The 24,977-nt window shown below is 43.2% G+C and overlaps 2 protein-coding genes and 1 long non-coding RNA gene across 4 annotated transcripts in view; 2 read left to right on the plus strand and 1 right to left on the minus strand.

The window, feature by feature from the left end:
• Nucleotides 1–1,020: 1,020 nt before the first annotated feature.
• LOC142582478 (venom allergen 5-like) overlaps nt 1,021–24,977 on the plus strand; it is a 33,776-nt gene continuing 9,819 nt past the window's right edge. For both annotated transcript variants that reach the window (XM_075692244.1, XM_075692245.1), the window contains exons 1-5: nt 1,021–1,125; nt 6,584–6,918; nt 9,487–9,574; nt 11,512–11,684; nt 13,774–13,874. In XM_075692244.1, the coding sequence (XP_075548359.1) occupies nt 6,592–6,918; nt 9,487–9,574; nt 11,512–11,684; nt 13,774–13,874 (689 nt within the window). In that variant the 5' untranslated portion in view covers nt 1,021–1,125; nt 6,584–6,591. The remainder of the gene's footprint in view (nt 1,126–6,583; nt 6,919–9,486; nt 9,575–11,511; nt 11,685–13,773; nt 13,875–24,977) is intronic.
• On the plus strand, nt 18,376–21,170 carry LOC142582476 (uncharacterized). Its single transcript, XR_012828445.1, has 2 exons — nt 18,376–18,405; nt 19,015–21,170. It is a non-coding gene; the product is annotated as an uncharacterized LOC142582476 (long non-coding RNA).
• LOC142582477 (uncharacterized) lies at nt 22,645–24,830 on the minus strand. Its single transcript, XM_075692243.1, has 4 exons — nt 24,628–24,830; nt 24,221–24,316; nt 23,592–23,652; nt 22,645–23,534 (listed from the first exon to the last, which is right to left on the minus strand). The coding sequence occupies exons 1-4, from the start codon at nt 24,815–24,817 to the stop codon at nt 23,507–23,509; spliced, it is 375 nt and encodes a 124-aa protein (XP_075548358.1). The 5' UTR covers nt 24,818–24,830; the 3' UTR covers nt 22,645–23,506.

Here is a 24,977-nt window from a genome sequence, read left to right on the forward strand (position 1 = left end):
CGTATACTCACGCACACTCACGGCCTCCGTCACTCATTCACACTAATAATCATTCACACTTGTGACATGAATGCCAGAAGAGGCGGATCCATGGTAGCCTGAAAGTAGGGAAGAGGTGGCCTCATGCCAAAATATACAATGAACGGAGGAGGGGTGCCTACTGCACGCTCAGTTTGTCAACGCTCAAGTGCTGGCATGCCTTGGGGGGCATGTAAGGGGGGCCTCTGCCCCCTCTCCTCTCTCGATCCGCTATTCAGTGTGAGTGTGTATCAGTGAGTGTACTCATGACTGAGTATGCCGATATATGACTACGTACGCGACATCTGTGTTTTAAAGCATGTTCCACATCTACCACAATGAATGGTTGTGAATGACGCTTGTCCTGGCGCCATGGTCGGGGATTGGTGTCGTGACGCAAAATATACTTAATGGATGAATTTACTCTTGCTTCGACGGTACGTATATCATGTCTCTCTCTCTCTCTCTCTCTCTCTCTCTCTCTCTTTGCCTCAGTACTTTCTTCTCAACAGTCTTTGCGTGAGTATTACGCATATGAGCACGTCTATGAAAAAAAAAACGGTACTTTCAAGAAGCGTAAGGAACCCACACTGACTTCAACCTTACTGTACGTAACGCTGGAACTAAAACACGCATCTCTACGCCTTCACCTACTTGCATTTAACAATATTTGCTGGTGAGCCAGCGCGGCCTTGCTTGCCTCAGATGTACCAAGGACATCGACACGACCTAGACTAACACCGCTAGCAAGCATCATTGAGGAATACAATAGCGATAGTTTCGTAAGCTTAGGCCCGCCTCTGCCCCATTTTCGGAGCTTTCTAGCCGCGGTTACTCGTGTTAAATATACATACAGTTTTATCATTCTGTGTCCTTGGCAGTTTTCTCAAGACGAAAAGCTGCGTAATCACTGACGCCGGTGTCAGCTTCTGTAATCAGTGCTTGCCCATGCTCTCCTTGCCGGAGAAGTGTTTAGTTTCTTCCTCGTTGAACCTTCTTGTGGAGATTGCACCAAGGAGAGAAACACGACTCTGACCTATAAGTTAGCGAAGCAGGGTTGCTCTCTAGGCACTTGCGGCACTGTTAGAGCACTGACACGATATTAAGGTAAGTGTGGCAAAATGCACTTTATGCGTTGTGATGTAAGCTAAATTGCTAAAGCACCTGAAAAATAGTATTGTTGATGAGTTACTTAAAACTGTAGCAGCCACGAGCGCTAAAAGATCAGAGCAGAAAGATCTCAGAAGCGTGTTCAAGTGAAGTGCTTTACGGATTTTTTACAGAACTAATTAATTTTTGCAACATAAGTTTTGCATTACAAATCAACATACTCTAATTTATATCCGCAAGATGACCTCAAATATAAGTGTTATCCTAAGTGGTAGCTGTCCGCAGCGCCAGGATTGGTTTTTTTTTCGTCCCTAGAAAAATCCATACGTAATGAACTTTCAGTGATACAACGTCTGTTTAAAGCACGGCCAATAATGTGCGGTTTCTCCCTTCAAGCTCGCGAATTCATTGTCGTCGCCTTGAAAGTCCTCCTGTCCTCTGTGAACAAATGTTAATGCGAAAGCACATATGCCCCAATGAGCGAAATTCCTGCGTCGACGGCGGCATGACCGAGTGATGGTACCAACAATGACATATGGCGCAAAGAACGAAAAACACTTAAAGAGCGCTCGAATTGACGTCAGATTTCTCAGTATGGTTCCTGTAAGCAAATTAAATTAATGGCTTTCAAAAAAAATTGGTAAATTTCGGTCCGGGCGGGCAAAGAACTCGGAGCTCCGGCTTGCGAGGCGAGCACGTTTCCCCGACGCCCCGGCGGCTCCAGGGTTCTGGCTGACTAAAGGTGTGGCGTATGGCGTGCGTCATTGTGCACGTGACGGCACAGCCAATGGGGAGGAGGTGGCGCCACGTCATGAATGGATAAAATGAGCGCGCTGCTTCCCGCGCGTCACTTGCTCTTCGGATTTTATTGGTGCTGTGTCTACTGCGATGGACTCTGAAGCGTCTACCTCAGCGGCCGCTCACAAAGCTGAGGCCAACGTTGCACGAACGCCCACACTGAATCAGCAGAAAGAACTTCAATGCATGTAGAAAACATCAAACGAAAACATTTCAGCGACTAGAATGATTTCGCATTCCCATACGTAAGCATTAGTCTTAAGTGTCTCTGCCGAACGTTTACGCGTACTTTTTTTATGCTATTGTAGGAGGCAGTCAAGCCCCATTTTAAATTTTAACCAATTTAGCGCCGCCGCAGTAGCACGCTTGGCTCTTCCACAGTGTGCGCATGAAAATGCCGGCTGACTTTGTCTTCTGAAGAAAGAATTCATACACCGCTTTTATGAAACTGCTAACTGGAATGCCAATGTATTTGACTTTGACTTTGACTTTATTGAAATTTAGACAATATACAGTTGTCCGGGTGAAGAGGGCTAAAGGTGACACACGTGGTCACCTGACTAGGCCCTAGACACCCTGAATTCACGCAGGCACAGTTTCGACATGGTAAGTTGCGAAGTACAATTTTTTTTTACGGGAAGAATATAACAATTCACATAAAGCAATATACATACACTGTACATTCAAATCAATCTAATTAATTATGTATAATACCTAGAAACATGTTCACTTGATTAAGAAAAGAAAAAACAAAGCAAGGAATCCTAACTGCATCTCCCATACGACAAAAAAAAATGTTCACATGACAAATATGTTCACTTGACAAGAAAGAACAAAGGAAACAAATTTCTAACTGGTTTATACACGATTTAAGAAAAATCTCTTTGCCTGGCTTCGGAAAGCAGGCAAAGAGGAACAGTTTTCCATAAAGTCTATCAGAGCACGATAAAGGTTTAACACATTAGGAATTTGCCAATTTAACAGTTGTGTCCCGTAATTCGTCCTGCATTTAAACTTGGTGAAGTTGGTTCTCCTAAACTCGTAGTGGGATTCATGTTTGGTATACCTCAAAGAGAAAAGTTGTGGATCAATTTTGAAATCTGAATATGCAAGCTCTGATAGTCGCAGTTTGTATAGTGATTCAATGTCCAGGATGCGATTCTGCGAAAAATATACAGATGTTGATTCACGTTGTGGTAGATTTTCAATAAAGCGCACACTTTTTTTCTGTAATCGATGGAGGCTTTCCATGTTAGACCTAGTAGTGGTGCCCCAGACAAGCAGGCAGTAATGCAGTCGCGAGTGAACGGTATTAAAATACAGTTGACGTCGAATATAACGAGGCAACAATAAGCGAAACTTATTAAGCATACCAATACAGTGTGCAATATTACGCTTAATATAGTGAATATGGCAAGACCAACGAAGTTTTTCATGAAACTGAACACCTAAAAATTTAATTTGTGCTACCTTGTTTAGCGGTCGCGACTCGAATGCCACATCATTATTAATATAAACAGGTCTGTTAATAGGGGTAAAACAATGTACTTAGTTTTGTCAACATTTAATGAGAGTTTATTTGTAACAAGCCAGTCAGATAGATTCTTAAGCCATAAGTTTACACGGGGGATTAAGGAACCTAGATTTTCACAAGAAAAAAATACACTTGTGTCGTCAGCGTAAAGGATAATAGAAGGGGTTTGTGGGATAGATACCATGTCATTGATGTATAAAAGAAACAGAGTAGGTCCTAGGATTGACCCCTGAGGAACCCCAAATTTTATTAGCTCAGAATTAGACGTAGCATTATTAATAACAACATACTTGGAACGACCGGAAAGGTAGTTTTGCAATAATTTAAGTGAAGTGCCTCGTATTCCATAATACGGTAGTTTGCTAAGAAGTATATTATGTTTAATAGAATCAAACGCTTTGCTGAAATCTAGAAAAACACCTAATGTGTACAATTGATTTTCTATGTTGTTAATAAGTTTATCCTTAATACTGAGCAATGCAGATTCAGTTGATTTCTTTCTCTGAAATCCGTACTGGCTGGGAGAGATTAACTTCGAAGCACATTTTAATGTACCTCAAAACTGGCGCTACGTTTAGGATTTCTATATAAGTAGTCAATGCTTCCCTACAGCTCGGCTTCGGTGTCACGATTGCAACATATGCCCTGAAGGGAATTATCAAAATGTTAATTAGTGACAATGTTATTAGCTACCATTACACTGCGATTTGTCACGCAAGTAACGTCCGCTTATTCAACTAATACACCTGAACAGGTAGGATTGCGCTTTATGCAAGGTTCTGTTTTTTTTTTTAATCCATTCAAAGTCCAACAAAGAAAAACAGGGTATGTGACACTGTTTCAGCATTGATTCCATGGCTGTTCCCGACAAGTCGATAATATTATATTGCTAAACTTTAGGTTGCTATTGGCTCGACAGCGACACACGGTCACTCGTGGTCTGATCTTCCTTGCACAGCCCAACTAACGTTCGCGCCACGCGCTCGAAAGCACGTTCACGTGAACGCATATCCATTTACCTGTTGTCTATCTATGCACTAACAGAGTAGGACGGCCAAATGCATTGTCTGATTATTTAGCACTTTTGTCGTTTTTTTCCCTAGAAAACCAGGCAACATGTAGATCTACCGAAAGTTTAGCTTGGTGCAATATTCGAGCCCCATCTGCCTATCACGTATGGGCGGAAGTTTGCCTGTTGACACGAAACCAATAAAACCTTCATGCAATGACTTTGACACCGTGATTTCGCTACTACGGCCTAAATCTTCCCAGAAAACGGCTCAGGAAAGTATATTTCTCAAACCAAGTAGATGACCATGCCAAGCCTTCTGCATCTTGAATGTATTCTGGGGTTTTACGTGCCACAAACCGCGATTTGATTAAGAGGCACGCCGTAGGGGGAGGGGGGGGGGTACTACGGAATAATTTAGGCCACCACAGGATCCACGTGCCCCCAATGCACAGGGCACGGGCTTTATTGCATTTTGCCTCCATCCAGGATTCCATCCAGGATTCAATCACGTGACCTCGTGCGTAGCGGCGCAACATCACATCAGCTATGCCACCATGGCTGGTGTTCTGTGTCTTGCAGCACCTTTTAAAAATCGAACTTATCTAGAAAAACCGACTGTTCTTCAGTGACAGTGGTTTAAGCAATGAAGTAAAATTTATTTTGAGGGCTTGCTGGAACAATATAATGTCAACATCGATCGGAATATTCGCAACATAAGCTATACAGGGTGTCCCAGCTAACGTTAGCCAAGTTGTCCAACGAAAGTTAACATTGAAAAAAAAAAAACACCGTGCAAGGTACAATTTTAAGACCTCCGATGACTGAATGCTGTTGGTTGTATAAGTGAAATTGCATCGTGTGTTTTTATATCTCCTTTTTCAATCAATTAACAGCTTGTCTAATGTTAGTTGGAACACACGGTATACAAACAGTACGACGCCGGACGTAGTAACTATATAGAGCTAAATGTCTTTTTATATTGCGACATGTGTATGACCACTTAAGTACTCCAGTTTCCGGTTGCGATAATCACCGCGGTTAAGAGGATAGGATCGCGAGGACTTCGTTCTCAACAGATATCGTGTACACCGACTGCCATGGAATGGAACAACAACAACAACAACAAAATGTTCTTTCCTTAATGTCGACACACATCAGTTGTGGCATCTCGATACGCCTGCAGTGCATGAAGATGGTTTCATCTCAGTGTGACAAGCGGTTCTAGTTCGCTTGGGACAGCTATAGGTAACGACTCTTGCCGAATAGGAGACTTTACGACTCTGGGTTGTGCAGGTGCAGTACTTGTTGCGATGCATAAATTCAGACACTCCATCTCTGAAAACTACGAAAACGGCTTGACATAATTAAACGGATCATATTTTAAATATAGCAGCCTTGTTACTTGGCGCATGTTCATCAATTCAGCGGCCGCTCTGCCCATCTTGTCAACTGTGAGCGCCATATCGTGGTGCTCGCAGAAGCAGGTTTCGTAATCCAGAATACCGAAGCATCCAGAATATTCAGGTGTTTGCTCGAACTGCTTTAGTGCTATCACGCGCTTCCCTCTAAAGAGAATATTTATAATAAATACGCACATGAAATACACCAGGAAGGAAGAAAATGGAGAGATGCTGGTCTCTCTGCAGCAATCATCAAATCATACTTATAGATAACAAAGCAAATGTGCATAAACACGTTAATAATGTAGTTTATCTTATATTGGGTTATTACTATATATTTGTTGAACGATAAGTAAACAAATGATTGATTGAGTGATTTCTTTTATTATTTCTGAATTATTATTTGGTTCGGAAATATTTATACCATTTTTCCTAGAAGAAAATAAGGTAATAAGCAGGCTGGCAACTGCCGCTGGAAGGAGTGCACGACGGCTGCTAGCTATTAAGGAAGGGGGCGACAGGCAGAAAAATGGAAGATAGGAAGAAGGGAAGAGGGAATAAAGAACAAGATGACGTATCACAAAGACTAAAACAATAAACAAATAATATAATACATCATTTTACTATGCGCGAAAATGAGCAAATACTTTAATGACCTGCTTTTTCTCTCTTTTCTTTCTTTCTTCTTTTTTCTTGTGTCGTGTGGTATAGGTTCAACGATGACGCTCAACAGAGGTATGCCGACCGAGTCACAATTCTCAAGAATTGCGATGGTAACTTTTCTTGCACTGAGCGTGCCAGTGGCAGTGGCCCTCACATTGGACGGCAGCTATCAAGGTGGCGGCGACTGTGAGAGCATCTATAAGCGCTACAGTCGGGATCACGTACTGTGCCGGCAGCGCTCGTACGGCTGCCGCTCTGTTGCCTCGTTCATCGAAGACGCCGACAAGAGCGTCATCCTCGAGGTGCACAACCGTTTCCGGAGTCAAATCGCAACGGGGAGCAACGGCTCGAGGCTGCCCTACGCTTCCAACATGCTGCAAATGGTGAGGCTACATCCGCGCATAGCTTCATCGTGGCCTTGTACAGCTGACATAAAGAGAGAGAAGGAAGGAGGCCGGGAGGTTAACCGGACGCATGGCCGGTTCGTGGCCCTGCACTGGGAGAAGGGGATAAAGTGGCGAAGAAAGGGAGAGAGAGAAGGAAATAGAGAGAGAGGGGGAGCGCACTAGCAGCGTGCCCTCTTGAATGTGCGCATCAAGTCCGTAAGAAACGGTCGCCGAGAGCTGTCGACTTCAGGTATTGCAGTAACGCCATCGCTTCTCTCTGCGCCAGCGAGGCGCACTGCCATGGTCCAAGGACCTTCGCTTCAAAAAACGGTCATGAGTCTTAATTTTTTTATCCTGAACGGGTAATACTACCAGAGCTTTTACCCTCATCATCAGATCATAGAAGTGAACCTAACTAGGGGCGCTATAACGTAAAACTATTCCAAACTTTTCTATTCCAATTCTGCTATCAGCCCTCCACGATTGGTCAAAAACGTTTTTCGACCACGCCTACTTCACGTGTCTGTCACGCGACGTCACGAAAACCGCGATACCTCCCCATCTGATATGATGTGTACACGCTGATTATGCATGATTTGAAAGAAAAAAGAAAAACAGTTATTTCTGATTCGACCCCTTTTCGCCATTAGCCCTCGGCTATTGGTAAAAAGTTTTCGGGCTGCACCCACTTCACCTGCCTGTAACGCGACGTCACAAAACCGCACAAACTCACCGCGTCAAAGTGACGTGTACGCGATAAAGATGCATTAATATGCCGAACAAAACTGAATTTTCTTCGGAATAGCCGCAGGCTGCCCCGTTCCGAAAGGAATAAAAGATGGCTGCCGCTGATCGCTGAGACGCTGGCTACTCGCACCTGCCGGAGAGCATGGGTGTATTTGCGTATAATAAAACTTCTTGCGTGGCTGTGTAACGTTTTCGAGCCCTTTAGGCACGTTTACCACCTCATTCTGCCAACTCTTCTTTGCTGAGGGTCAGTTTTAGCGTCATTCTTACGCTTCCGTTGCATGCCGCCGTGATTTTCGACCAGCCACCACAAGCTAAGTAAGGAAAAGCCGACCAATCGCAGACGCCCGCACCACCCTCTTCATCCGGTTATCAATTTTCAGTGCACTGGCTCTGCCCCAGTGAATCGCTCTCCACTTGAGCGTTCTCCTCGCCTTTTGTCAGCCAATTAGATACGACAAGCCGCTCAGTGCAGGCAATGTTATTCGTTTTTCAAGCAAACAAAAGTGACCTCCTATGAACGAGGAGAGCTTTTGATTGGTCTGTTCAGACAACTGTGCGGGTGACCGCCCGATGCTTGCGTCGGTGGTTACGCAAATTTGACGTCAGGAGATTGGAATAGAAACATATTGGAATAGTTTTACGTTATAGGGCCCTAGGTTTCCTGCATGAGTGCCGTCATTTAAGAAGGTCTCGGCCCTGGTTTGGATACGAATTTTCGGCCACTCATTTGCAGGCTGTACATTCGCCTAAATTTATTGAACTGAAAAGTTAAGTTGCGGGCTTTCAACTAAACGAAATAGTGGTTCACGAAACAAGCCCCCCCCCGCCTCCCCCCCCCCCGAAAAAAAAAAGGTAGCATCGCTTGAGACCATTCGCAGAGTGCAACAAATACAGGAAGTCTCAGCAAATGCCACATCGGTCGAGTCTTTGAGCCTAAAAGAAACGTACATATATTTATATATGTGTGTGCTTCGCGGAGGCCAGACTTGTAGAAATAGTGCACGCTTGTCCGTGCAGCCTTAGTTGAACGCGCTTACCATTTGTCCTACGTCCCACTTTTGTTTTTCCAGCCCCACAAGAAATAATATTTAGTAAGGCTGTACAAACAGTTGTAATTCTGATTACGGATCTAATGGTTGTTGCTGTTCCAAACGTTCGTCGAATCTGCGGGTCAAATTTACTTGTTTTGCCACGCTCACTGGACAAATTTGGCGAAAAATACATATACGCCGCGACACCTTTATAACGGTTATTTCGAAAGCTCGCTGTTGGGAGTTAATAAAAAAAAACAGCTCAGTAAAAGAAAGTTTCTCTAACGCCGCTAAAGATGAACACAGCTCATGTGCCATGTGAAAGGTCATTTTCTATCTTCAGAATTTATTCTGATCTATATTTTTCTCTTGTTTATACATTTTTAGCTGCGTTTCTGTGATAGCGGATCATTAGCAGGTTAACTAACCGTTTTTTCGCAGCTGATAACAAATAACACCATTCTTCTACTCTACAGCGGGTTCAACCGACTTCCGGCTGTAAACATTCTTTAAGTGAGCGATAATACTGCAAAGTTATGTTACTTATTAGATGCACTACAATGTGTTCCTCACTCCTGAAAGTAACAGAAAAGTATCATTGCGGTGTGCTGAGCGCGTCATAATTTGAAATGTGGGAAGGCGTTATGCCTTTGCTGTAATTGCATTTTATTTGCTGTACTTGGATGCGCCAGCAGCTTTCGTCACCCCCCCAATTAACAGTGATTATTATTTCTTTTAAGTGTTGTACGTTTGGAAGCTACTATATGGATGACGTGTCTTGCAGGAATGGGACGACGATCTTGCAAGAGTGGCGCAGGCCCATGCCGATCTTTGCACTAACCAGCCAACCTGCTCCTCGTGTATGAGAATCGGTGCGTTTTACACCAATCATGACCGTTCATTCGATCATGTGATACCCCCACCTCGCTTTTAGCTGTCTCAAACGTTTCTCGCTTGGTCGTCCGTGTTCTAAAAATAGCTGTTTCATCATCGGGCATTTTCATCACCGTTCATTTACAAAAGAGAAAAACGTAGCTTGTTCATTCCTTTCTAAACCCTTCCTGGGTCACTGTCTGCGCGGTCGTACTAAATGTGCGATCGACAGGGCACGCTCCGTCGATATTGCGGCTGGTAAGCACGCAAAGAAATGTTGCCTATTTCAGCAGGAAACCTCACGCGCACATTATCTGCGCTTTAATGTTAATCCCCGTGTAACATAAACACCCGAAAACAAAAGTTATATATATATATATATATATACATATCTATATATATATATATATATATATATATATATATATATATATATATATATGTTTGCTTTTATTCGCTAGGCGCACAGATGAAAATTGACGGGCCGTTCGTGCTGTTATGTTCCGAGTGCAGTAGTCAAGTGCAGGCTGCAATTAGCGGGCTGTGAAGAAAATTAAGTTGTTTTTTTCCCCTGGAAACCGTAATCTGCACATTTTTCCTTCCAAAGTTCGCGTCTTCGATTTTGATTTACATCACTTGAACGCGTGTATCCCCATCAATCAGTCCGTTTTGCAGCCGGAATGGGTTCGTGTACTGCCCGAAATTCCCCAGGCGGTTTCTTTTCTGACACCGACAGCAACAAAACCTGTTCTCTGAATGTGAGTAGCTCGCAATCAAGTTTAATTCAAGAAAACTATATGGTGTTCAGTGTCATCCTTCACCGTTAAAGACGGCGTTATCGCAGCGTTATCGTTAGTGGTATGAATCGCCGTTGCTCGCTTCGGACGTTTGGAGTTAACGTCCCCTGACCAACAAGTTTATCTAAGGCAGCGCTAACACAGGGGATGCCGAAAAGGAAGGACGATATAAGCGCTGTCTCTCAGCTGAAATTTTATTAGGATCTATCCGGAATATACACAGATATAGAAACAAAACAAGAAAAGAATACAGCAAGAAACCGCATAATGAACCTAGCGACAACGCAGCGAGAAGGAAAGCAAATCATACGTGAAGCACTGTCACTGGATACACGCTGCTTATAGCAATTTATTATTATTATTATTATTATTATTATTATTATTATTATTATTATTATTATTATTATTATTATTATTATTATTATTATTATTATTATTATTATTATTATTATTATTATTATTATTATTATTATTATTATTATTATTATTATTATTGTTGTTGTAACGAACGCTCTCAGTAACGATTAGCACTAAGTACATCCCATTAAAGTTTCGGCGGCGATACAGTGCTCATGTCGCCTTTTTCTTTCTTCATCCCTTGTGTAGCGTCGCATTTTGCTTACAGCCATGAACGACATCCATCTAGCCCAATGCGCAGTTATAATTAAAGGGTATCTAGCTCAAAGCTTTGACATCTCAGCTTACTAGATTGAGGTCATGGCTACGAACACATTGCAGCAGATTGTGTTGGTTCGATCGAGGTATGTGGAAAATCCCACCTGACAAATTTTTATAAAGAAGCTCAACATTGTTTCTGTTTACAAGAGCAGCTAAACGGCTTTTAAGATTCCCCATGCCCGACGTATGCTCTCTGTTGTTGCCACCTCAAGCACAAAAAGTTTTGACAGAGCTATACGCGGGACCCTGGTGCGCCATGCTTGAATACGTGAGGCAAATATGCGTGTGAATCAGTAATCGTGTGGAAGCACACCAGGCCAATTGGTCGCGCTTAGTGTCCTACTAAATCACTAGTGGAAACGAAACGACGGGCTAGTTTCACCACCGAAGGTTAAAAGTGTAGAATTCTTTACTTCCTATTCTCCTTCTTGTTTTTCTTTTTTTTACTTCCACAAATACAGAGAAATTCCCGTACGTCGGCCGCTCCAGTTGCGTCATTCGCACGGATTATGAGCACCACAGCTCTGACTGGGAAGAATGCATTGGATCCATGTTTGACGAGTCCCACAGGATTCCCATCGCACGTTCAAGCACACCATTAAGCACAATTCGTGGAGCCGAAAGTTTCACTCAGGTGGGATAACATCCTCTATGTAATTAGAGATTGCAGTAAGAAGCCTTAAGCTTTAACTGGAGAGAAAATAAGACGATGATGACGACATTCTCTGTTACTTTAAATCACATCAGAACATGGTTTCAACATGTTCCACCACGAAGTATCTTTTTTTCTTACTAAGTCACGTAAAACCCACTGTAGAAGCATTTCAAAAAGCTATGTAAGATTTATTGAAGGAGCACCAGTTAAGGGAAGATTTTGTTCAAGTATCTGTTGTTTCGGATTCAATGTCCCAATCTCCGTGGACGCCAGCTTCATAGGCTAAACCCTCAACTCATCGCTTCAAAGTCGACTTTACTATAAAATTTGCAGTTAGCATTAGCAATTTTTAAAACTATTTGATCAATTAGTTTTGGAATATATTACTACGGTAAGCATTGACATTTACGAAGAAGGTAGACCATAATCTAACTTTGAGAGTTTTGTTATTCAGACAACCCTACACATTCGGTTCTTTGTCACCCCAAAGCTCGCCGCGTGTCAGACATTCGCTGGTCCTCTTTTCATGGCTCGTTCTGGCTTCAACTAAATTCAGCGTTGATATACAACAGCTCGCACAAGGTACGGTGCTTAAGACCACCGTGGTCAAGAAACTGTAAGGTTACAATTTGACTCGGACAGGATTCTACTAGCAGGCAGCAAAAGCAGCGAGCACATCGCAAAACAATGAGTACGTTCAAGTGCTAAGTGTATATTAGGCATATGAGACATTCATTCAAAATATGCACTTCCCTGCATATAGATATATCTACACTTATCCAGCATATTGCTCGTACAGGCAAGGAAGGGTCTTAGGTGGTTTTCATAATGGTGGATCTGCTTTAGCTAGCTTCACCCCAATACATATTTATATTGCTGTGAGGTTATTTATCACGCGAAAATAAAAATAATGCCGGCAAACGAAAGCCTCACGAGAGCACCTGAGATTATATTAAAGCGTGCGGCGCAAGACAGTGGGGCCTACAAAGCTGGAACCACGGTGGTACGTGGGTTGGAGGCTCGCTATAGCCGGTGTGTGCCAGGGGTGTTCGCATAAAAGATCAGCAATCCGCGACAGCGGACAGTCGACCGTGTATACCGCCAGCAGGCAAAGGACCTCAGTGACCCCCAACCCACGGAGTTAGCCCAGCCCGCCGAAGTATACTAAATAATGACACGTTATTTAAACTTAGTAAGTTTGCACAAATACTCACTTCCCTTCACCGCAATACATTGCGCATACTTTTTCACACTACACAACTGTACTGCAATGAAGCTATTTTGGAACACATGTAATGCGTGTTGTTGCAAACGTTACCCGTCGTGGTTGCTTAGAGGCTATGGCGTTGGGCTGCTGAGCACGAGGTCGCGGAGCGAAACGCAAGAACACCCGTGCACTTAGATTTAGGTGCGCGCCCGCTGCGGCGTGCCTCATAATCATGTCGGGGTTTTGGCACATAAAACCCCATAATTTAATTTAATTTTCTTTGCTGCAAACGTTTCGTGCGAATAATTGATCCGCCTTATATTCACTGAACTTCATACCGTTCCTGTAAGATGCTGTTTTGATTAGAGATTCGAATGTATTTCTAAGTGCACAACATCCTAAGATGATTCGTTTTTTTTTTCTGCATTGTAACACTCATACCCAACTGTTCGTTCCGTTATTTTCTAAGTTGTCATTCCCTTTCCTGTTACCAAAAAGCCATACCAGCTATGGTTTTTTTGTTTGGTTGTATCTAAGCAACGTTTTTGTACTTGTCTGTAGATGTTAAGAAAAATGCTTTGTTGTTGTTGTTGTTGTTGTTGTTGTTGTTGTTGTTGTTGTTGTTGTTGTTGTTGTTGTTGTTGTTGTTGTTGTTGTTGTTGTTGTTGTTGTTGTTGTTGTTGTTGTTCACTTGGGAAATGCGCCGTGGCGCACTGCGCCACGGCGCACTTGGGAAGAAGTATTAGTTGTAGCCTAGCTAAACTGCGAGGTTCAGAAAATGCCAGACAGGGTGTTTTCCCTGTGCTAACGCTACTCGGAACGCTACCTAATATTTTTGTTTTGTTGTCCTTCCGCACGCAGCTGGCTTGGGCGAGAACCTGGAAAGTTGGATGCGGCTTTTCCAGCTACCCGTCTCATGCTTTTCGCTTTGAGATGCGCTACACTTGTGCCTACGGTCCTGGGTGAGAAATGCCTTAAGAGAGCATAACTACATAGCTTGTATATTCAGTCATGCGATGTAAAAGACGATGGTTGTGGTGACCACCAGGACTGTCGCGTCCAAAGCGAATTGAATTGAGCACAGACAATTTCTACATTGACTAAAGCAATGACACTAATGCAAGGGCAGCAGTTTCATCAAATTCTAATTAATTTTCTTTAGATATGACACATTTAGCGAATGCGGTAATTTGGCTAACGACTGTTGCAATAAATTATTATTTATTGTAACCGTCGACACAACTCACGTAGCAAGTTCTTGTTATAGTTGAGATTTTTCTATCATGAGGCGTGTGTTACGGCTTCTTTATAGAAATATTCAAGAACAGCTGCCAGCGTACACTTCTGTTATAGTTAAGATTTTCTATTTTCTACTTTTTTGTTGAAATTAAAATAAAAGAAAGAGACGTAGTCACCTTATAACGGTGACGGCTACTCCTTTTCGCATAGAGGAAACAGCACTATAAAAAAAATGTGTAGTAAGAAAATTACAAGAAACCACGTCATAGGGCCAGAAATTCACATCACACAGTCCTATACACTCAAGAACATATAACTATAAAAGGCAAAGGCAAGTCGCACCACAATGAGTTTGTAAACAAAGTCACAAACACTCACAAGCACTGTGATGAGCATATAAACAGATGAGAATACACAGAATACAAAAGAGTGTATCACGTAATATCCAACACTAATAATTAAAAGTAATAGAAACAAGTTGTAGCTACATCATGTGACTATTCAGTACGATATCTAGTACTTGTTAATGATGTAGTGTCTTCGTAAAAACGTTCGAGCGCGTTCAATGCTTTTCGGTGCTATTTTCGGTGGCCACGGGCCCAGCAATTTTACGAGTGAGAAAAGTCGGTCAGGATCAATGGACTGAAGCTCTTGTTCTAGCTGCCGTCTTTGCAGCGCGTATGTGGGGCATTCGAAGAGCAAATGGCGAACACCCTCATAACCGTGGCCACAGGAGCAAGCCGGGGAAGAAGCCCGATTTATGCGATGTAGGAAATGCTGTCACAAGGCGCAGTCGATGAATTAGTGTCTCAGTACTTTTCGAAGTTAAATAATCGATTCCTTAGTATTTTCGTTGAACCAGGTTGACATACACAGGTCCTTCTTTAGTGCTCTTAATATGCGTTGCGTGTCCATTGGTGATAAAGGAATGAAATTAAGTTCTGCACCTTTATGGGCCGATTTTGCCTACAAGTACGATAATTCGTTGCCTGCTACACCAGCATGCCACACGACCCACTGTAATATCACTTCATGTTCTCTTTCAGCAGCCGGGATTAAACTGTTCAGTACTGCATATGTTATTCGTGCGTGTGCTTGGCTGTCATCAATATTTTAAAGAGATGCTAAAGCCGATAAGGAGTCCGTACAGATGAACCACTTTTTGGATGTCTCATAAGTTTTGATAAAATAAATGGCTTGTATATTTGCCATTGATTCCTATATTGTTGGTGACGACGTGCGTCCTAGTCGACAAGTGTTTTCTATACCTGAAAGGATGGTATAACGTAAGCTGCAGTCACACTTTCTGTAATTACAGAACCGTCCGTGTAGACGTGAAAATATTCCTGGTACTTGTCAAATGTTTGGTGTAAAGCTAATTGTTTCGCTGCTAATGTGGAAACGTAGCTTTCATGTTTAAGACCTCCGATTAACGTTTCTATTTTCGGTGCCTGTAGAAGTGATGGTGGGGAGCAGAGCTCTGAGACCCAAAAAAATTATGTAGATCCCACGCACTGTGGAAATTGATGTAAGCGAAGCTTTCCGTGCTGGATGCTTTGATTGACGATAATTAACGGTGATGTTGATGGCTAAAGCTTAATTTCTTCAACGTTTAGGCTAACACAAGAGTGGTGAGTTGATGTTAAACGTTACCTTGCGTGTACCACTGCTGTTTGTCTGCGTAGTACACAGAACACACAGGAAGAGGTGTTTGCTTGAGGCGTTGTTGTGCGCCATATTTTATAACCTCTGAGAGGGTTGAGCGTTGTCATTCCTTCGCGTGGCGCATCGCATTGTGGCAGAAGTATCAAAATGGAATTGGATTATGGGGCTGTACGTGCCAAAACCACACTCGGATTATGAAGCAAGCCGTAGTGCTGGACTCCGGATTGATTCTGACACCGTGATGTTCTTTAACGTGTCCCAAAATCTAAGTGCACGTGCGTTTTCTATTTCGCCCCCGTCGAAATGCGGCGGCCGAGATTGGGATCAAATCCGCGACCTCTAGCAATGTCATAGCTGCGAAGCTAATGCGGCGGGCACTGAAGTGTTGATTTGTCGGTCGACCGCTTACGTAGTGTCTCCTGGACCCTGCGGTGCGCTTTAATTAATGCGGCTCTGCTTTTGCATGCCCTGCGTAAGTTGCCCGCTTGACATATTTGCATGGCATTTTTCAGAAATAGCAGCAACGTACTGTACCGTACCTTAACCGCTGTCCTATAGTAGTGGGGTTTCCTTACTTTCTCACGTCACGTCCCCCCCCCCTCTTATATGGGAACTGCCTCTCCTCCTTCTTCTCCTCTCCTTCTCCTCTTCTCCTCTCTACAGTTCTATCTGCGTCCCCTCAGGCCTCGCACGTTAGTAGAAAGGGAGGCGCTGCAGTTTCTGCAATGCTCTGATGCAGATGTGAGAAGGAACAAGAAGCATGTGCTTGCCGCGGTAAAGCTAGGGAAACTATTGAGCATGTTTTATTAGAATATGAGGACGTCTGCCCAGCGGTCTATTTATGCCCCACTGGCCTCCTTGAAGCCCTTGTGTTCAACGAGAGCAAGGGGAAAAGTAAGCATGTCCGCAATAGGGATTAGTAAGAGGCGATTGGAGGATTGACGGAAGAAAAGTAGGGAAACGACAAAAAACAGAGACGTACAATAGCAAAGTTCGCAATAGAAGATCAGAAAATTTGGTTGTGGGATATAATAGTGTTTTTTTTTCTTGTTTAACCTAGGTAGGACATTAGGCAGTATAGTAGCAAGAGCTTGGTGGCGCAACCCACCACCCGTTCCAAAGGGGACGCTCATATCATCCATTCTACAACCATCCATCCATCCATGCTTCTGAGGGGAGTCCCGGATAATTACAGCTCTCAAGCGGCTAATGTGGCGATGTCCAGGGAGCTCCAGAGGGCATTGCGCACATTCGACGCGGTGGGCTGAAAAAGACTTTCTCCAGTCGCCTTTCCTCTCTTACTCGCGCTTGTAATATATATAGATGCTCTGAGCCCCTCCTCCCCCCCCCCCCCCGAGGCGGTGTGCGCGCGCGACAGTAGCCCACAGCAGCAGCAGCAGTGGGAAAGTCGATGGAAGAGGCAAAGAAAGCTTCGCTTTAAAAACCGATCGTGGAAGACGCGGTTTATTCTCTTGGTTATTCTCTTGAAACATATATAGCGTGTATCTGTGCACCCGGACGGTTCTCTATCAAAGAAAGAAGTGGGTGCGCAGAATGCTGGGCAGAAATTCTGAAGAGATGTCGACATGTTTCCAGGCTGCGAATTACGGTGAAATGTGGTTCTCGCTCATCTGCAATTCGCACTTTCCAGCGACTATAGGGGGCGCGGAGAACGTTTCAATATGGCGGGGATAGAGGTGATGGAGCCGACACGAAAGCGTGCGCGTCTCCAGGTGCAGGCGGCTCACGGGCCTCTAGTATCTCTAAGCGCGATCCTTGACCTTGCAAAGGAAACGCAGAGATGTGTTGTAGAAGGAGAGGCTGCGTTTAACGCTGGCCATATAATATGCTGCGGTATACGAGCGACAACAAGCGCGGCTGTCGAGGTCGAGTCACTATGCCTGCAGACAAGCGCCGTGAGAGGCCCCCCGCATACTATAAAAGTTCAAGTCTGCAATGAAACCGGCGCCGTAAAGGTTAGTACTTCACCTTACGTTTTTTTTAAAGATATACGTGATGTACGAGAATTGACACCAAGCAGTTAATTGGTGGCGCTCGGATGTAAACAAAGCGCAGTACCCCTCATGCCGCTGCATAAAATAAACGTTGTGTGCATTGATGACGTTATGTGCATTCATGGCTCCCTGCAATGGCTTATTTGTGGAATGCTTGTTAAAAATGCCAGGTAACACGGAAACATTTCAGTAGTGCCGATTTAGAAGCTATGAGCGAGACAATGAGGTGTGCCAGCGCGCCCCGTTTCCAGCATGATTAGCGTTTTCGCGTGCTGAACGGCGATTTCGCCAAAGTGCAACGCGTTAGATGCAATTATTTTTTTACTTACTTCTCGGGCTTAAACGCGCAATTTCGTCGTTCTAGTGTCATAAAAGCACCAATGTGTTGTTTTCGGCTTCCAGAATTCAATGTGCATGTGGGAGCCTACGCATTTGCCCTGTAAATAATTAGCGCGGTTTTAAGGTCGTTTGCGTGCTTAACATTGGTTTGATTGTTTTCAGGGAGAATGCACGTGCAAGGCCGGTCTCTCTGGTCAATGCAAACTTTGTTTGCCACTTTGATATATTTGAACAGGTAAAACTTTATACATCATGTGTTTATTTATTTTCATTAGTTGGCTTGCCTGTAATGTGCATCAAGTGACAGTGAATATGTTTACCTTATGTCGAACTAAGAGCCACATTGTAAAAGGCGAACATAGAAGTCAGTGGCAATGATGCCTTTTCAATGCCATCTGGGGCTTGTTGTTGCACTAGGAACCGAGTTTCAAGAACATGCACACAGCAATCAATTGAGTATGTGTTGCTTCAGTCACTTCAGGTGGGCACAGGCTGTATTAATAACCACAGAATGCCCAGAAATGTTTTAAACGTTCTGGGCTTTTTTATTTGTTTACTGTAGGATTTTGATTCTGAATCTGCTGTAAAATATTGTTGATGTAACTTACTAACACGGAAACAAAGGATGAAACAAAATGGAACCAATGTACACAAGCGCTAACTCAAAACTGAAATGGTTCCCGTCTGTCTCATTTTTTTTTCCGCACTACCAAGTTGCATCATAGAATTCCAACTAGCCCCATCGCGACACTGTTAGGAAACATTTTCTTGAATCATATGAAAGATGCAGAAAAAAGCCAATACACAGAGTATTTCAGCAAGGTATGTTTATTTTGATGTACAGGACAAGTGCCACTTCCCTGGATTCATTGTCATGCACGGATGTGCAACAACAGTGGGGACGTGCCAGTGCCGCCAGCATCTACAAACCAAGACCAATTAGTTTGTTTTGCCACGTCGAGCAGCTTCAACCAATAAGTGTCCCTGAAGATGTTCAAGCCCTGATTAGGAAAGAACTTATCGATGCAGTACCAAATTCTGCACTGGCAAAACACAAAACTCGTGCAAGAAAGTCAATCCCTTTCACTAGCAATTTGAACATAGTCCGCGCCATCGACACAATTTTCACACAAGGTTGCTACTTGAGAGAGCACACAAAATTTTCATTTTTTGAATCGGTGCTAGAGGGTGAAAAAACAGTACTGAAAAGGTTTACTCTTGAACATCTCAATGAAAATGAAAAGAGTTTCTATCTTCAAAATGTGTGCCTCTCCTATGCCAAAGCTAGGGAAATATGCCGCGAGACAACTGATCAGTCATCCACTCTGTGGCACAGCGAAAGAAAAAAAAGAATTACTGGAAGCATCTGCAGAGAACTCTACACGTTTGAAGAAAGAGGTACACGCAGTTGGGAAGCAAAGCTGGACAGGCTGTACTGCAGGGAGCCTTTCAAGGGAAATGAAGCCACAATGTATGGAAAAGACAACGAGCCTCTTGCACTTGAAGAGTACGAGAAGACTCATAACGAAAGCGTGAGCAAGCTGGGACTCGTCGTCATTCCAGATGTTCCTTGGCTTGGCTACAGCCCGGATGGAATAAGTGAGCAGAGGGGAACGAACATCTTGCTGGAAGTGAAGTGTCCTGTTCTAGGCAAGCACTCTAGCATACAAGACCTTGTAAATGCTAAGAAGCTGGCATTTATTGTGTGTGATGGAGAAAATTATGCATTGAGACGTGCTCACAAGTATTATTCCCAGGTTCAACTGGGCATGCTCCTCCTTAACATGAATCTGTGTCATTTTATAGTATATTCGAAAGTTGAGAGCCTTGTCATTCATGTGCCGAGAGACACCGAGCATATTCAGGCACTTGTAGACAGGCTGCAGTATGTCTACTTCAAAAGGGTACTACCTAAGCTTGTGCAGATTAGCAAGGCTTGAAAGTATGTTGGTGTTCATAGGTTTTTTTCGTTGTTGATCACTTCCATTCAGTGGGAGGGGGGATACTTAGAAGAAAAGCTATTCAGTACTTTGTAATATTTACGAATTGCAATATATTAAAAAATTAAATTATGGGGTTTTACGTGTCAAAATCACTTTCTGATTACGAGGCACGCCGTAGTGGAGGACTCCGGAAATTTCAACCACCTGGGGTTCTTTAACGTGCACGAAAATCTAAGTACACGGGTGCTTTCGCATTTCGCTTCCATCGAAATGCGGCCGCCGTGAATTGCAATATATGTAGCAGCAATTAAGCAATTGTTAATTATATTTACTGTTCAATGTCTGCTAAGGAAAGTATAGCAAATTGTGAGAACTGAAATGGCAAGAGTTTTTGAAGCATCGAAGAAGCAAAATGACGAGTTCAAGTTTGGTTCTAGGTTTTGCAGCATATGCATAAATGGCCAGCTGCAAATTTTGCTTGTATTCTGTCATTTAGTGCTTTTGGATGTCTAGTCATGGAGTTTCATTTTTTACTCTACAATCTGTGATGTTTTCTCTGCAAATGACACCTTTACAAGTGTCTACAGTGCACATGTTGCAAAAAAGAGAAGAAAGCTGTTGATCCTTTTTTTAAGCAACTATTTATTTTGCATTCTTCGAAAAGCTAGTCACACAGCAGCTCATAATTCCTGAAGAGCTTGTTTGCAGTCACTCTAAAGTAGTTGAGCGAATACAAGTACTTTTTTACTTGAAAATTAGTGCTTCTGTGTTTATAACTGGTCCTTTGTACCTGATATACTTGGCTGCTTTTTTTTTTTACTTGTCAGTACACGTATCACACCTATAAACATACCACAATAAACATTCCTCCTGTAAATGTGTGTCTGCGTTTTGCTATGTGATATTCAATATTTACTATTTGTTAGAAAATGTTGATATTCGCCCTCCTCTCAACTTTCATATGTCTCTTAACTGAATGTGTACACATCACTTCCATTTGTATAGGTTGTCTGCAAATAAATGTATGCCACATGCGAGGCTCTCGCATGCTCGTATATTTGCCACCTGCTCTCGGTTCACATTCTTCACGTCTTTGTGGTTGCAATGCCCACAAGTTCACAGCTGTACTTAGTCACACATTGCAATGTACACGACAAAGTGATGAAAAAATAAAAAAAAATAACCATCACGCCTATTTGACCCAACAGCGCATACTATAGACAGTATGTATAATTGAACAGCCGATGATGTCGCACAAATTAAGTGGAAAATACACCAAAAGAGATTGTTCTGTTAAAGTAACATTAACATTCGCCAGTTTGTGTTCCGTTAACCATAGCAATATGTGTCTGATCAACACTGATAGGTTAGTGAGGGCTAGGATTCACCTCAATTTGAACAGGGAAAGATTAAAATTGGTCAAGAAGAAACAAGCCAATCTAGATGCAGTAAGGGTAAAAGCAGACCAATTCAGGCTGGTAGTTGCAAACAAATATGCAGCCTTAGAACAGAGATGAAGATGACATAGAGCTAATGAATGAAACCGTTACGAGGATGGCTTCAGAGGCAGCAATTGAAGTGGGAGGCAAGGCGCCAAGGCAACCAGTAGGCAAGCTCTCCCAAGTAACAAAGGACCTAATAAAGAAGCGACAAAGAATGAAAGTGTCCAACTCAAGCGATAAGATAGAATTTGCGAAACTGTCAAAACTGATCAACAAGGCGAAAATAAGCGATTCGAAATTATAACGCGATAAAGACTGAAAAAAGCCGTAAAAGATGGACGCAGCATGAAATCGGTGAAGGAAGCTTGGCGTAGGTCAAACCAAGATGTATGCACTAAAAGATAAGCAGGGTAATGGCACCAGCAATCTCGAAGTTATAGTAAAAGCAGCAAAAGAATACAAATGGGTTGGAGCACATGCCAGATCCTGGCTGGAAGCTTACCATTATCATTAAAAAGAAAGGTATACAATCAGCGCATTCTACCGGTGCTAACATATGGGCAGAAACGTGAAGACTGACAAAGAAGCTTGCGAACAAGTTGAGGAACGCGCAAAGAGCGATGGAACGAAGAATGTTAGGCATATAGTTAAGAGACAGGAAGATAGTGGTGTGGATCAGAGAGCAAACAAAGATACCGAATATACTTATTGACATTATTAGAAAAACTTGAGCTGGGCAAATCATGTAATGCGTAGGTTAGAAAACCGGTAGACTATTAGGGTTGCAGAATGGGTGCGAAGAGAAAGGAAGCGCAGTCGAGTACGGGAGAAGTATAGCTGGGGTGATGAAATTAAGAAATTCGCAGGCACTAGTTGAAATCGGCTGGCACAGGACAGGGATAATTGGAAAGTCGCAGGGATAGACCTTCGTCCTGCAGTGGACATAAAATAGGATTGCAATGATGAGGATGAATTGTGTCAGCTTTGCAAGCGTGCTTACTGAAATTTATCATCAGCCAGTATTGGTGCGCACAAGTTAGTTAGCCCACACGCAACTGTGAACAGCTCATTGATATAAGGCAACATTTCCCAGGACAGAGTTGAGTTGAAGAGCTTAAATATTTTAACTCGTTGTATTGCTCGTTCTACATGAACCCGTGCCCTAGCAATATCAGCTGTCCTAAGGGCATCATTGCGGTCAAACTGGCAGTCCTTTTTAGCAAAAGGTGGCCGAATTACGCCAATTGCACGGGCAGTGCACAAGTCATCAATGAAAAAACCCCTATCGACCATAATGTCATCTGTGAATGACTCGAACTTCTCCAGTATTGCACACTCAGCTGTAATGGCTTTGTCTGAGGCTCGTCCACCAAATGCTTCACTGATGAATGTTATTGTGCCAGCTGGACTTACACATATGAGAAATTTTACAGTGTAAGTCGACTTGTATTGTGAATATGTCAGTAGCTGACATTTCACACAGCGAGATCTTTCAACTGGGATTTCTGTGCAATCTACAACACCTCGCACTCTCGGATACTGTTTAAAGTGCGAAGGCATATTGTTTAAAATTTCCTCCTTTGAAGGCCACTCAATGGCAGCTTTCAGCACTGCAGCAACAAGAGGCAGTGTGTGCACAAAATATCTGTGTATGGACGAAATGCTGCATTGAAAAAGTACACTGAGACAGGAAAATGACATAGCCTGTTTCAGAACTATGAACACCAAAATAACTCTGTCCCTCACAGAAGCTTCCATCCTATTTGCCGCCTCATACTTCTCTACGAGTGAAACAATCTTGTTTAGAAGTGCATGAGAAGGTACGCCAGTCAAAGTGTTTAGGTGAGCATCAGAAAGAAGCACGTCCGAAATCCTAAATTTTTGTGTGAAGTCCAGTGAGTTCACTTGAACGGATTTGTTTAGCTCAGGTGTGTGGCCCAGCTCTTGAAGTTCAACAAGTGCCCTTGCAGCGTCTCGTTCTGTAACGCAAGAAAAAATTTAGAGCGAAATTGGTACAGTTTTAAGCAAAAAGTTACCTGCTGTTGTTCGTGAGCAAGAGCTTGAAAGGGGGGGGAAGCCAATCCTGCACAGGTGGGTCTGCAATACAATGATGGTGAACTAAATCCTTCATAAAACCATGTGAAGTGTCCTACAACACGGTGTATTCAGTCCTACGGCAAAATAAAACAAGATGCATTGCACTGGCTTGCCTTTGCTCTAAAATTCAAGAGCAGAGAGAGAAAGTATCAGATGCGAAAGGCGGGGAGGTTGGCAGGGAGGTTACCTGGAAGGTAAACATCCACTTTGCTAACCTGGTGCACAGGTGAAAGGGTAAGAGGGGTGCCGAAATATTACAAAGAAAAGCACAAAAAGTGAGAAAGATCATAGAAAAAAACACATTCACACACACAGAACACTATTGCATCAGAGTCACTCCAGTAGGTTACTTGCCTAAGGTGACATTAGAAAAGCCTTAGTCTCTTAATAGTAGAACGTGTATTTATCTAGGTGCCCAAAATCTTTCGGCGATACCACTCTCGATATATTGCCCTTTGCAGTTGCACAACCGGACTCGCCTTGTTTGGTGAAACGGCAAACTTAAACATGCGGTAACGCCTATGCATCATCAAAACTTGGGTGCGAGGGTCGGAAAAAAAATTCTCACCATTGTATTCACTTTCTTCCAAATTATCAGGAAGCTCGCATGCGCAATCTTCATTAATGACGACTTCAGATACGTCGTCCTGTTGGCCCTCGTTTCCTGCAACATTGTTAGGTCAATAGAAGAGATGCTTTAAGACCAAGCAAAACAAATACAAGATCACAAACGCTTGCGCAGTACCTCCGATCGGTACACAACTTTCACTACAGCCAAAAAAAGTAGCGAACGCCTTGCACATTGACCGCCTGTTTGATTTTCACACAGAACGACTAAGAACAGATGCAGAATACGTTCGCTAGTGTGAAATGCTCACTACGCAGCGTCAGGCACCGTCGAGGAATATTTACCGAAACAGCGCGAGTGCAGGCAGAACATTTAATAAACGGTGACACTTGCGTACTTAAACTTACCTTGAGAATCTGTGGGGGGCTTTCTTCGGGGAACCCTAGGCCTCACACTTGCTTCGTGGGAGCGCATAGGGATCTTTTGCGAAGGCACGGCGTTTCTTTTCAGCCGCTTTCGTAAGGGCTTCAACCCGTCTTTAAGGCAAAATTTCACAATCAGCTCACCACAAGAATAAAATGAAATCATTGAGAGCATCGCAACAGTCAATTACTCACCAAGGTGGCCCCAAAGGAAGTCGTCTTTGTTAAAATGATCGCTACATACGACCATTTCTTCGCTCACTTGCTTCCCGATGCGGAGCTTGATCGCCCACAACTTCCTCCGTTTTTTATCTTTTGGAAAGTGGTGCAGGCTC

This window comes from Dermacentor variabilis, chromosome 5, assembly GCF_050947875.1.
Source record: "Dermacentor variabilis isolate Ectoservices chromosome 5, ASM5094787v1, whole genome shotgun sequence".
Classification (NCBI taxonomy): Eukaryota; Metazoa; Arthropoda; class Arachnida; order Ixodida; family Ixodidae; genus Dermacentor; species Dermacentor variabilis.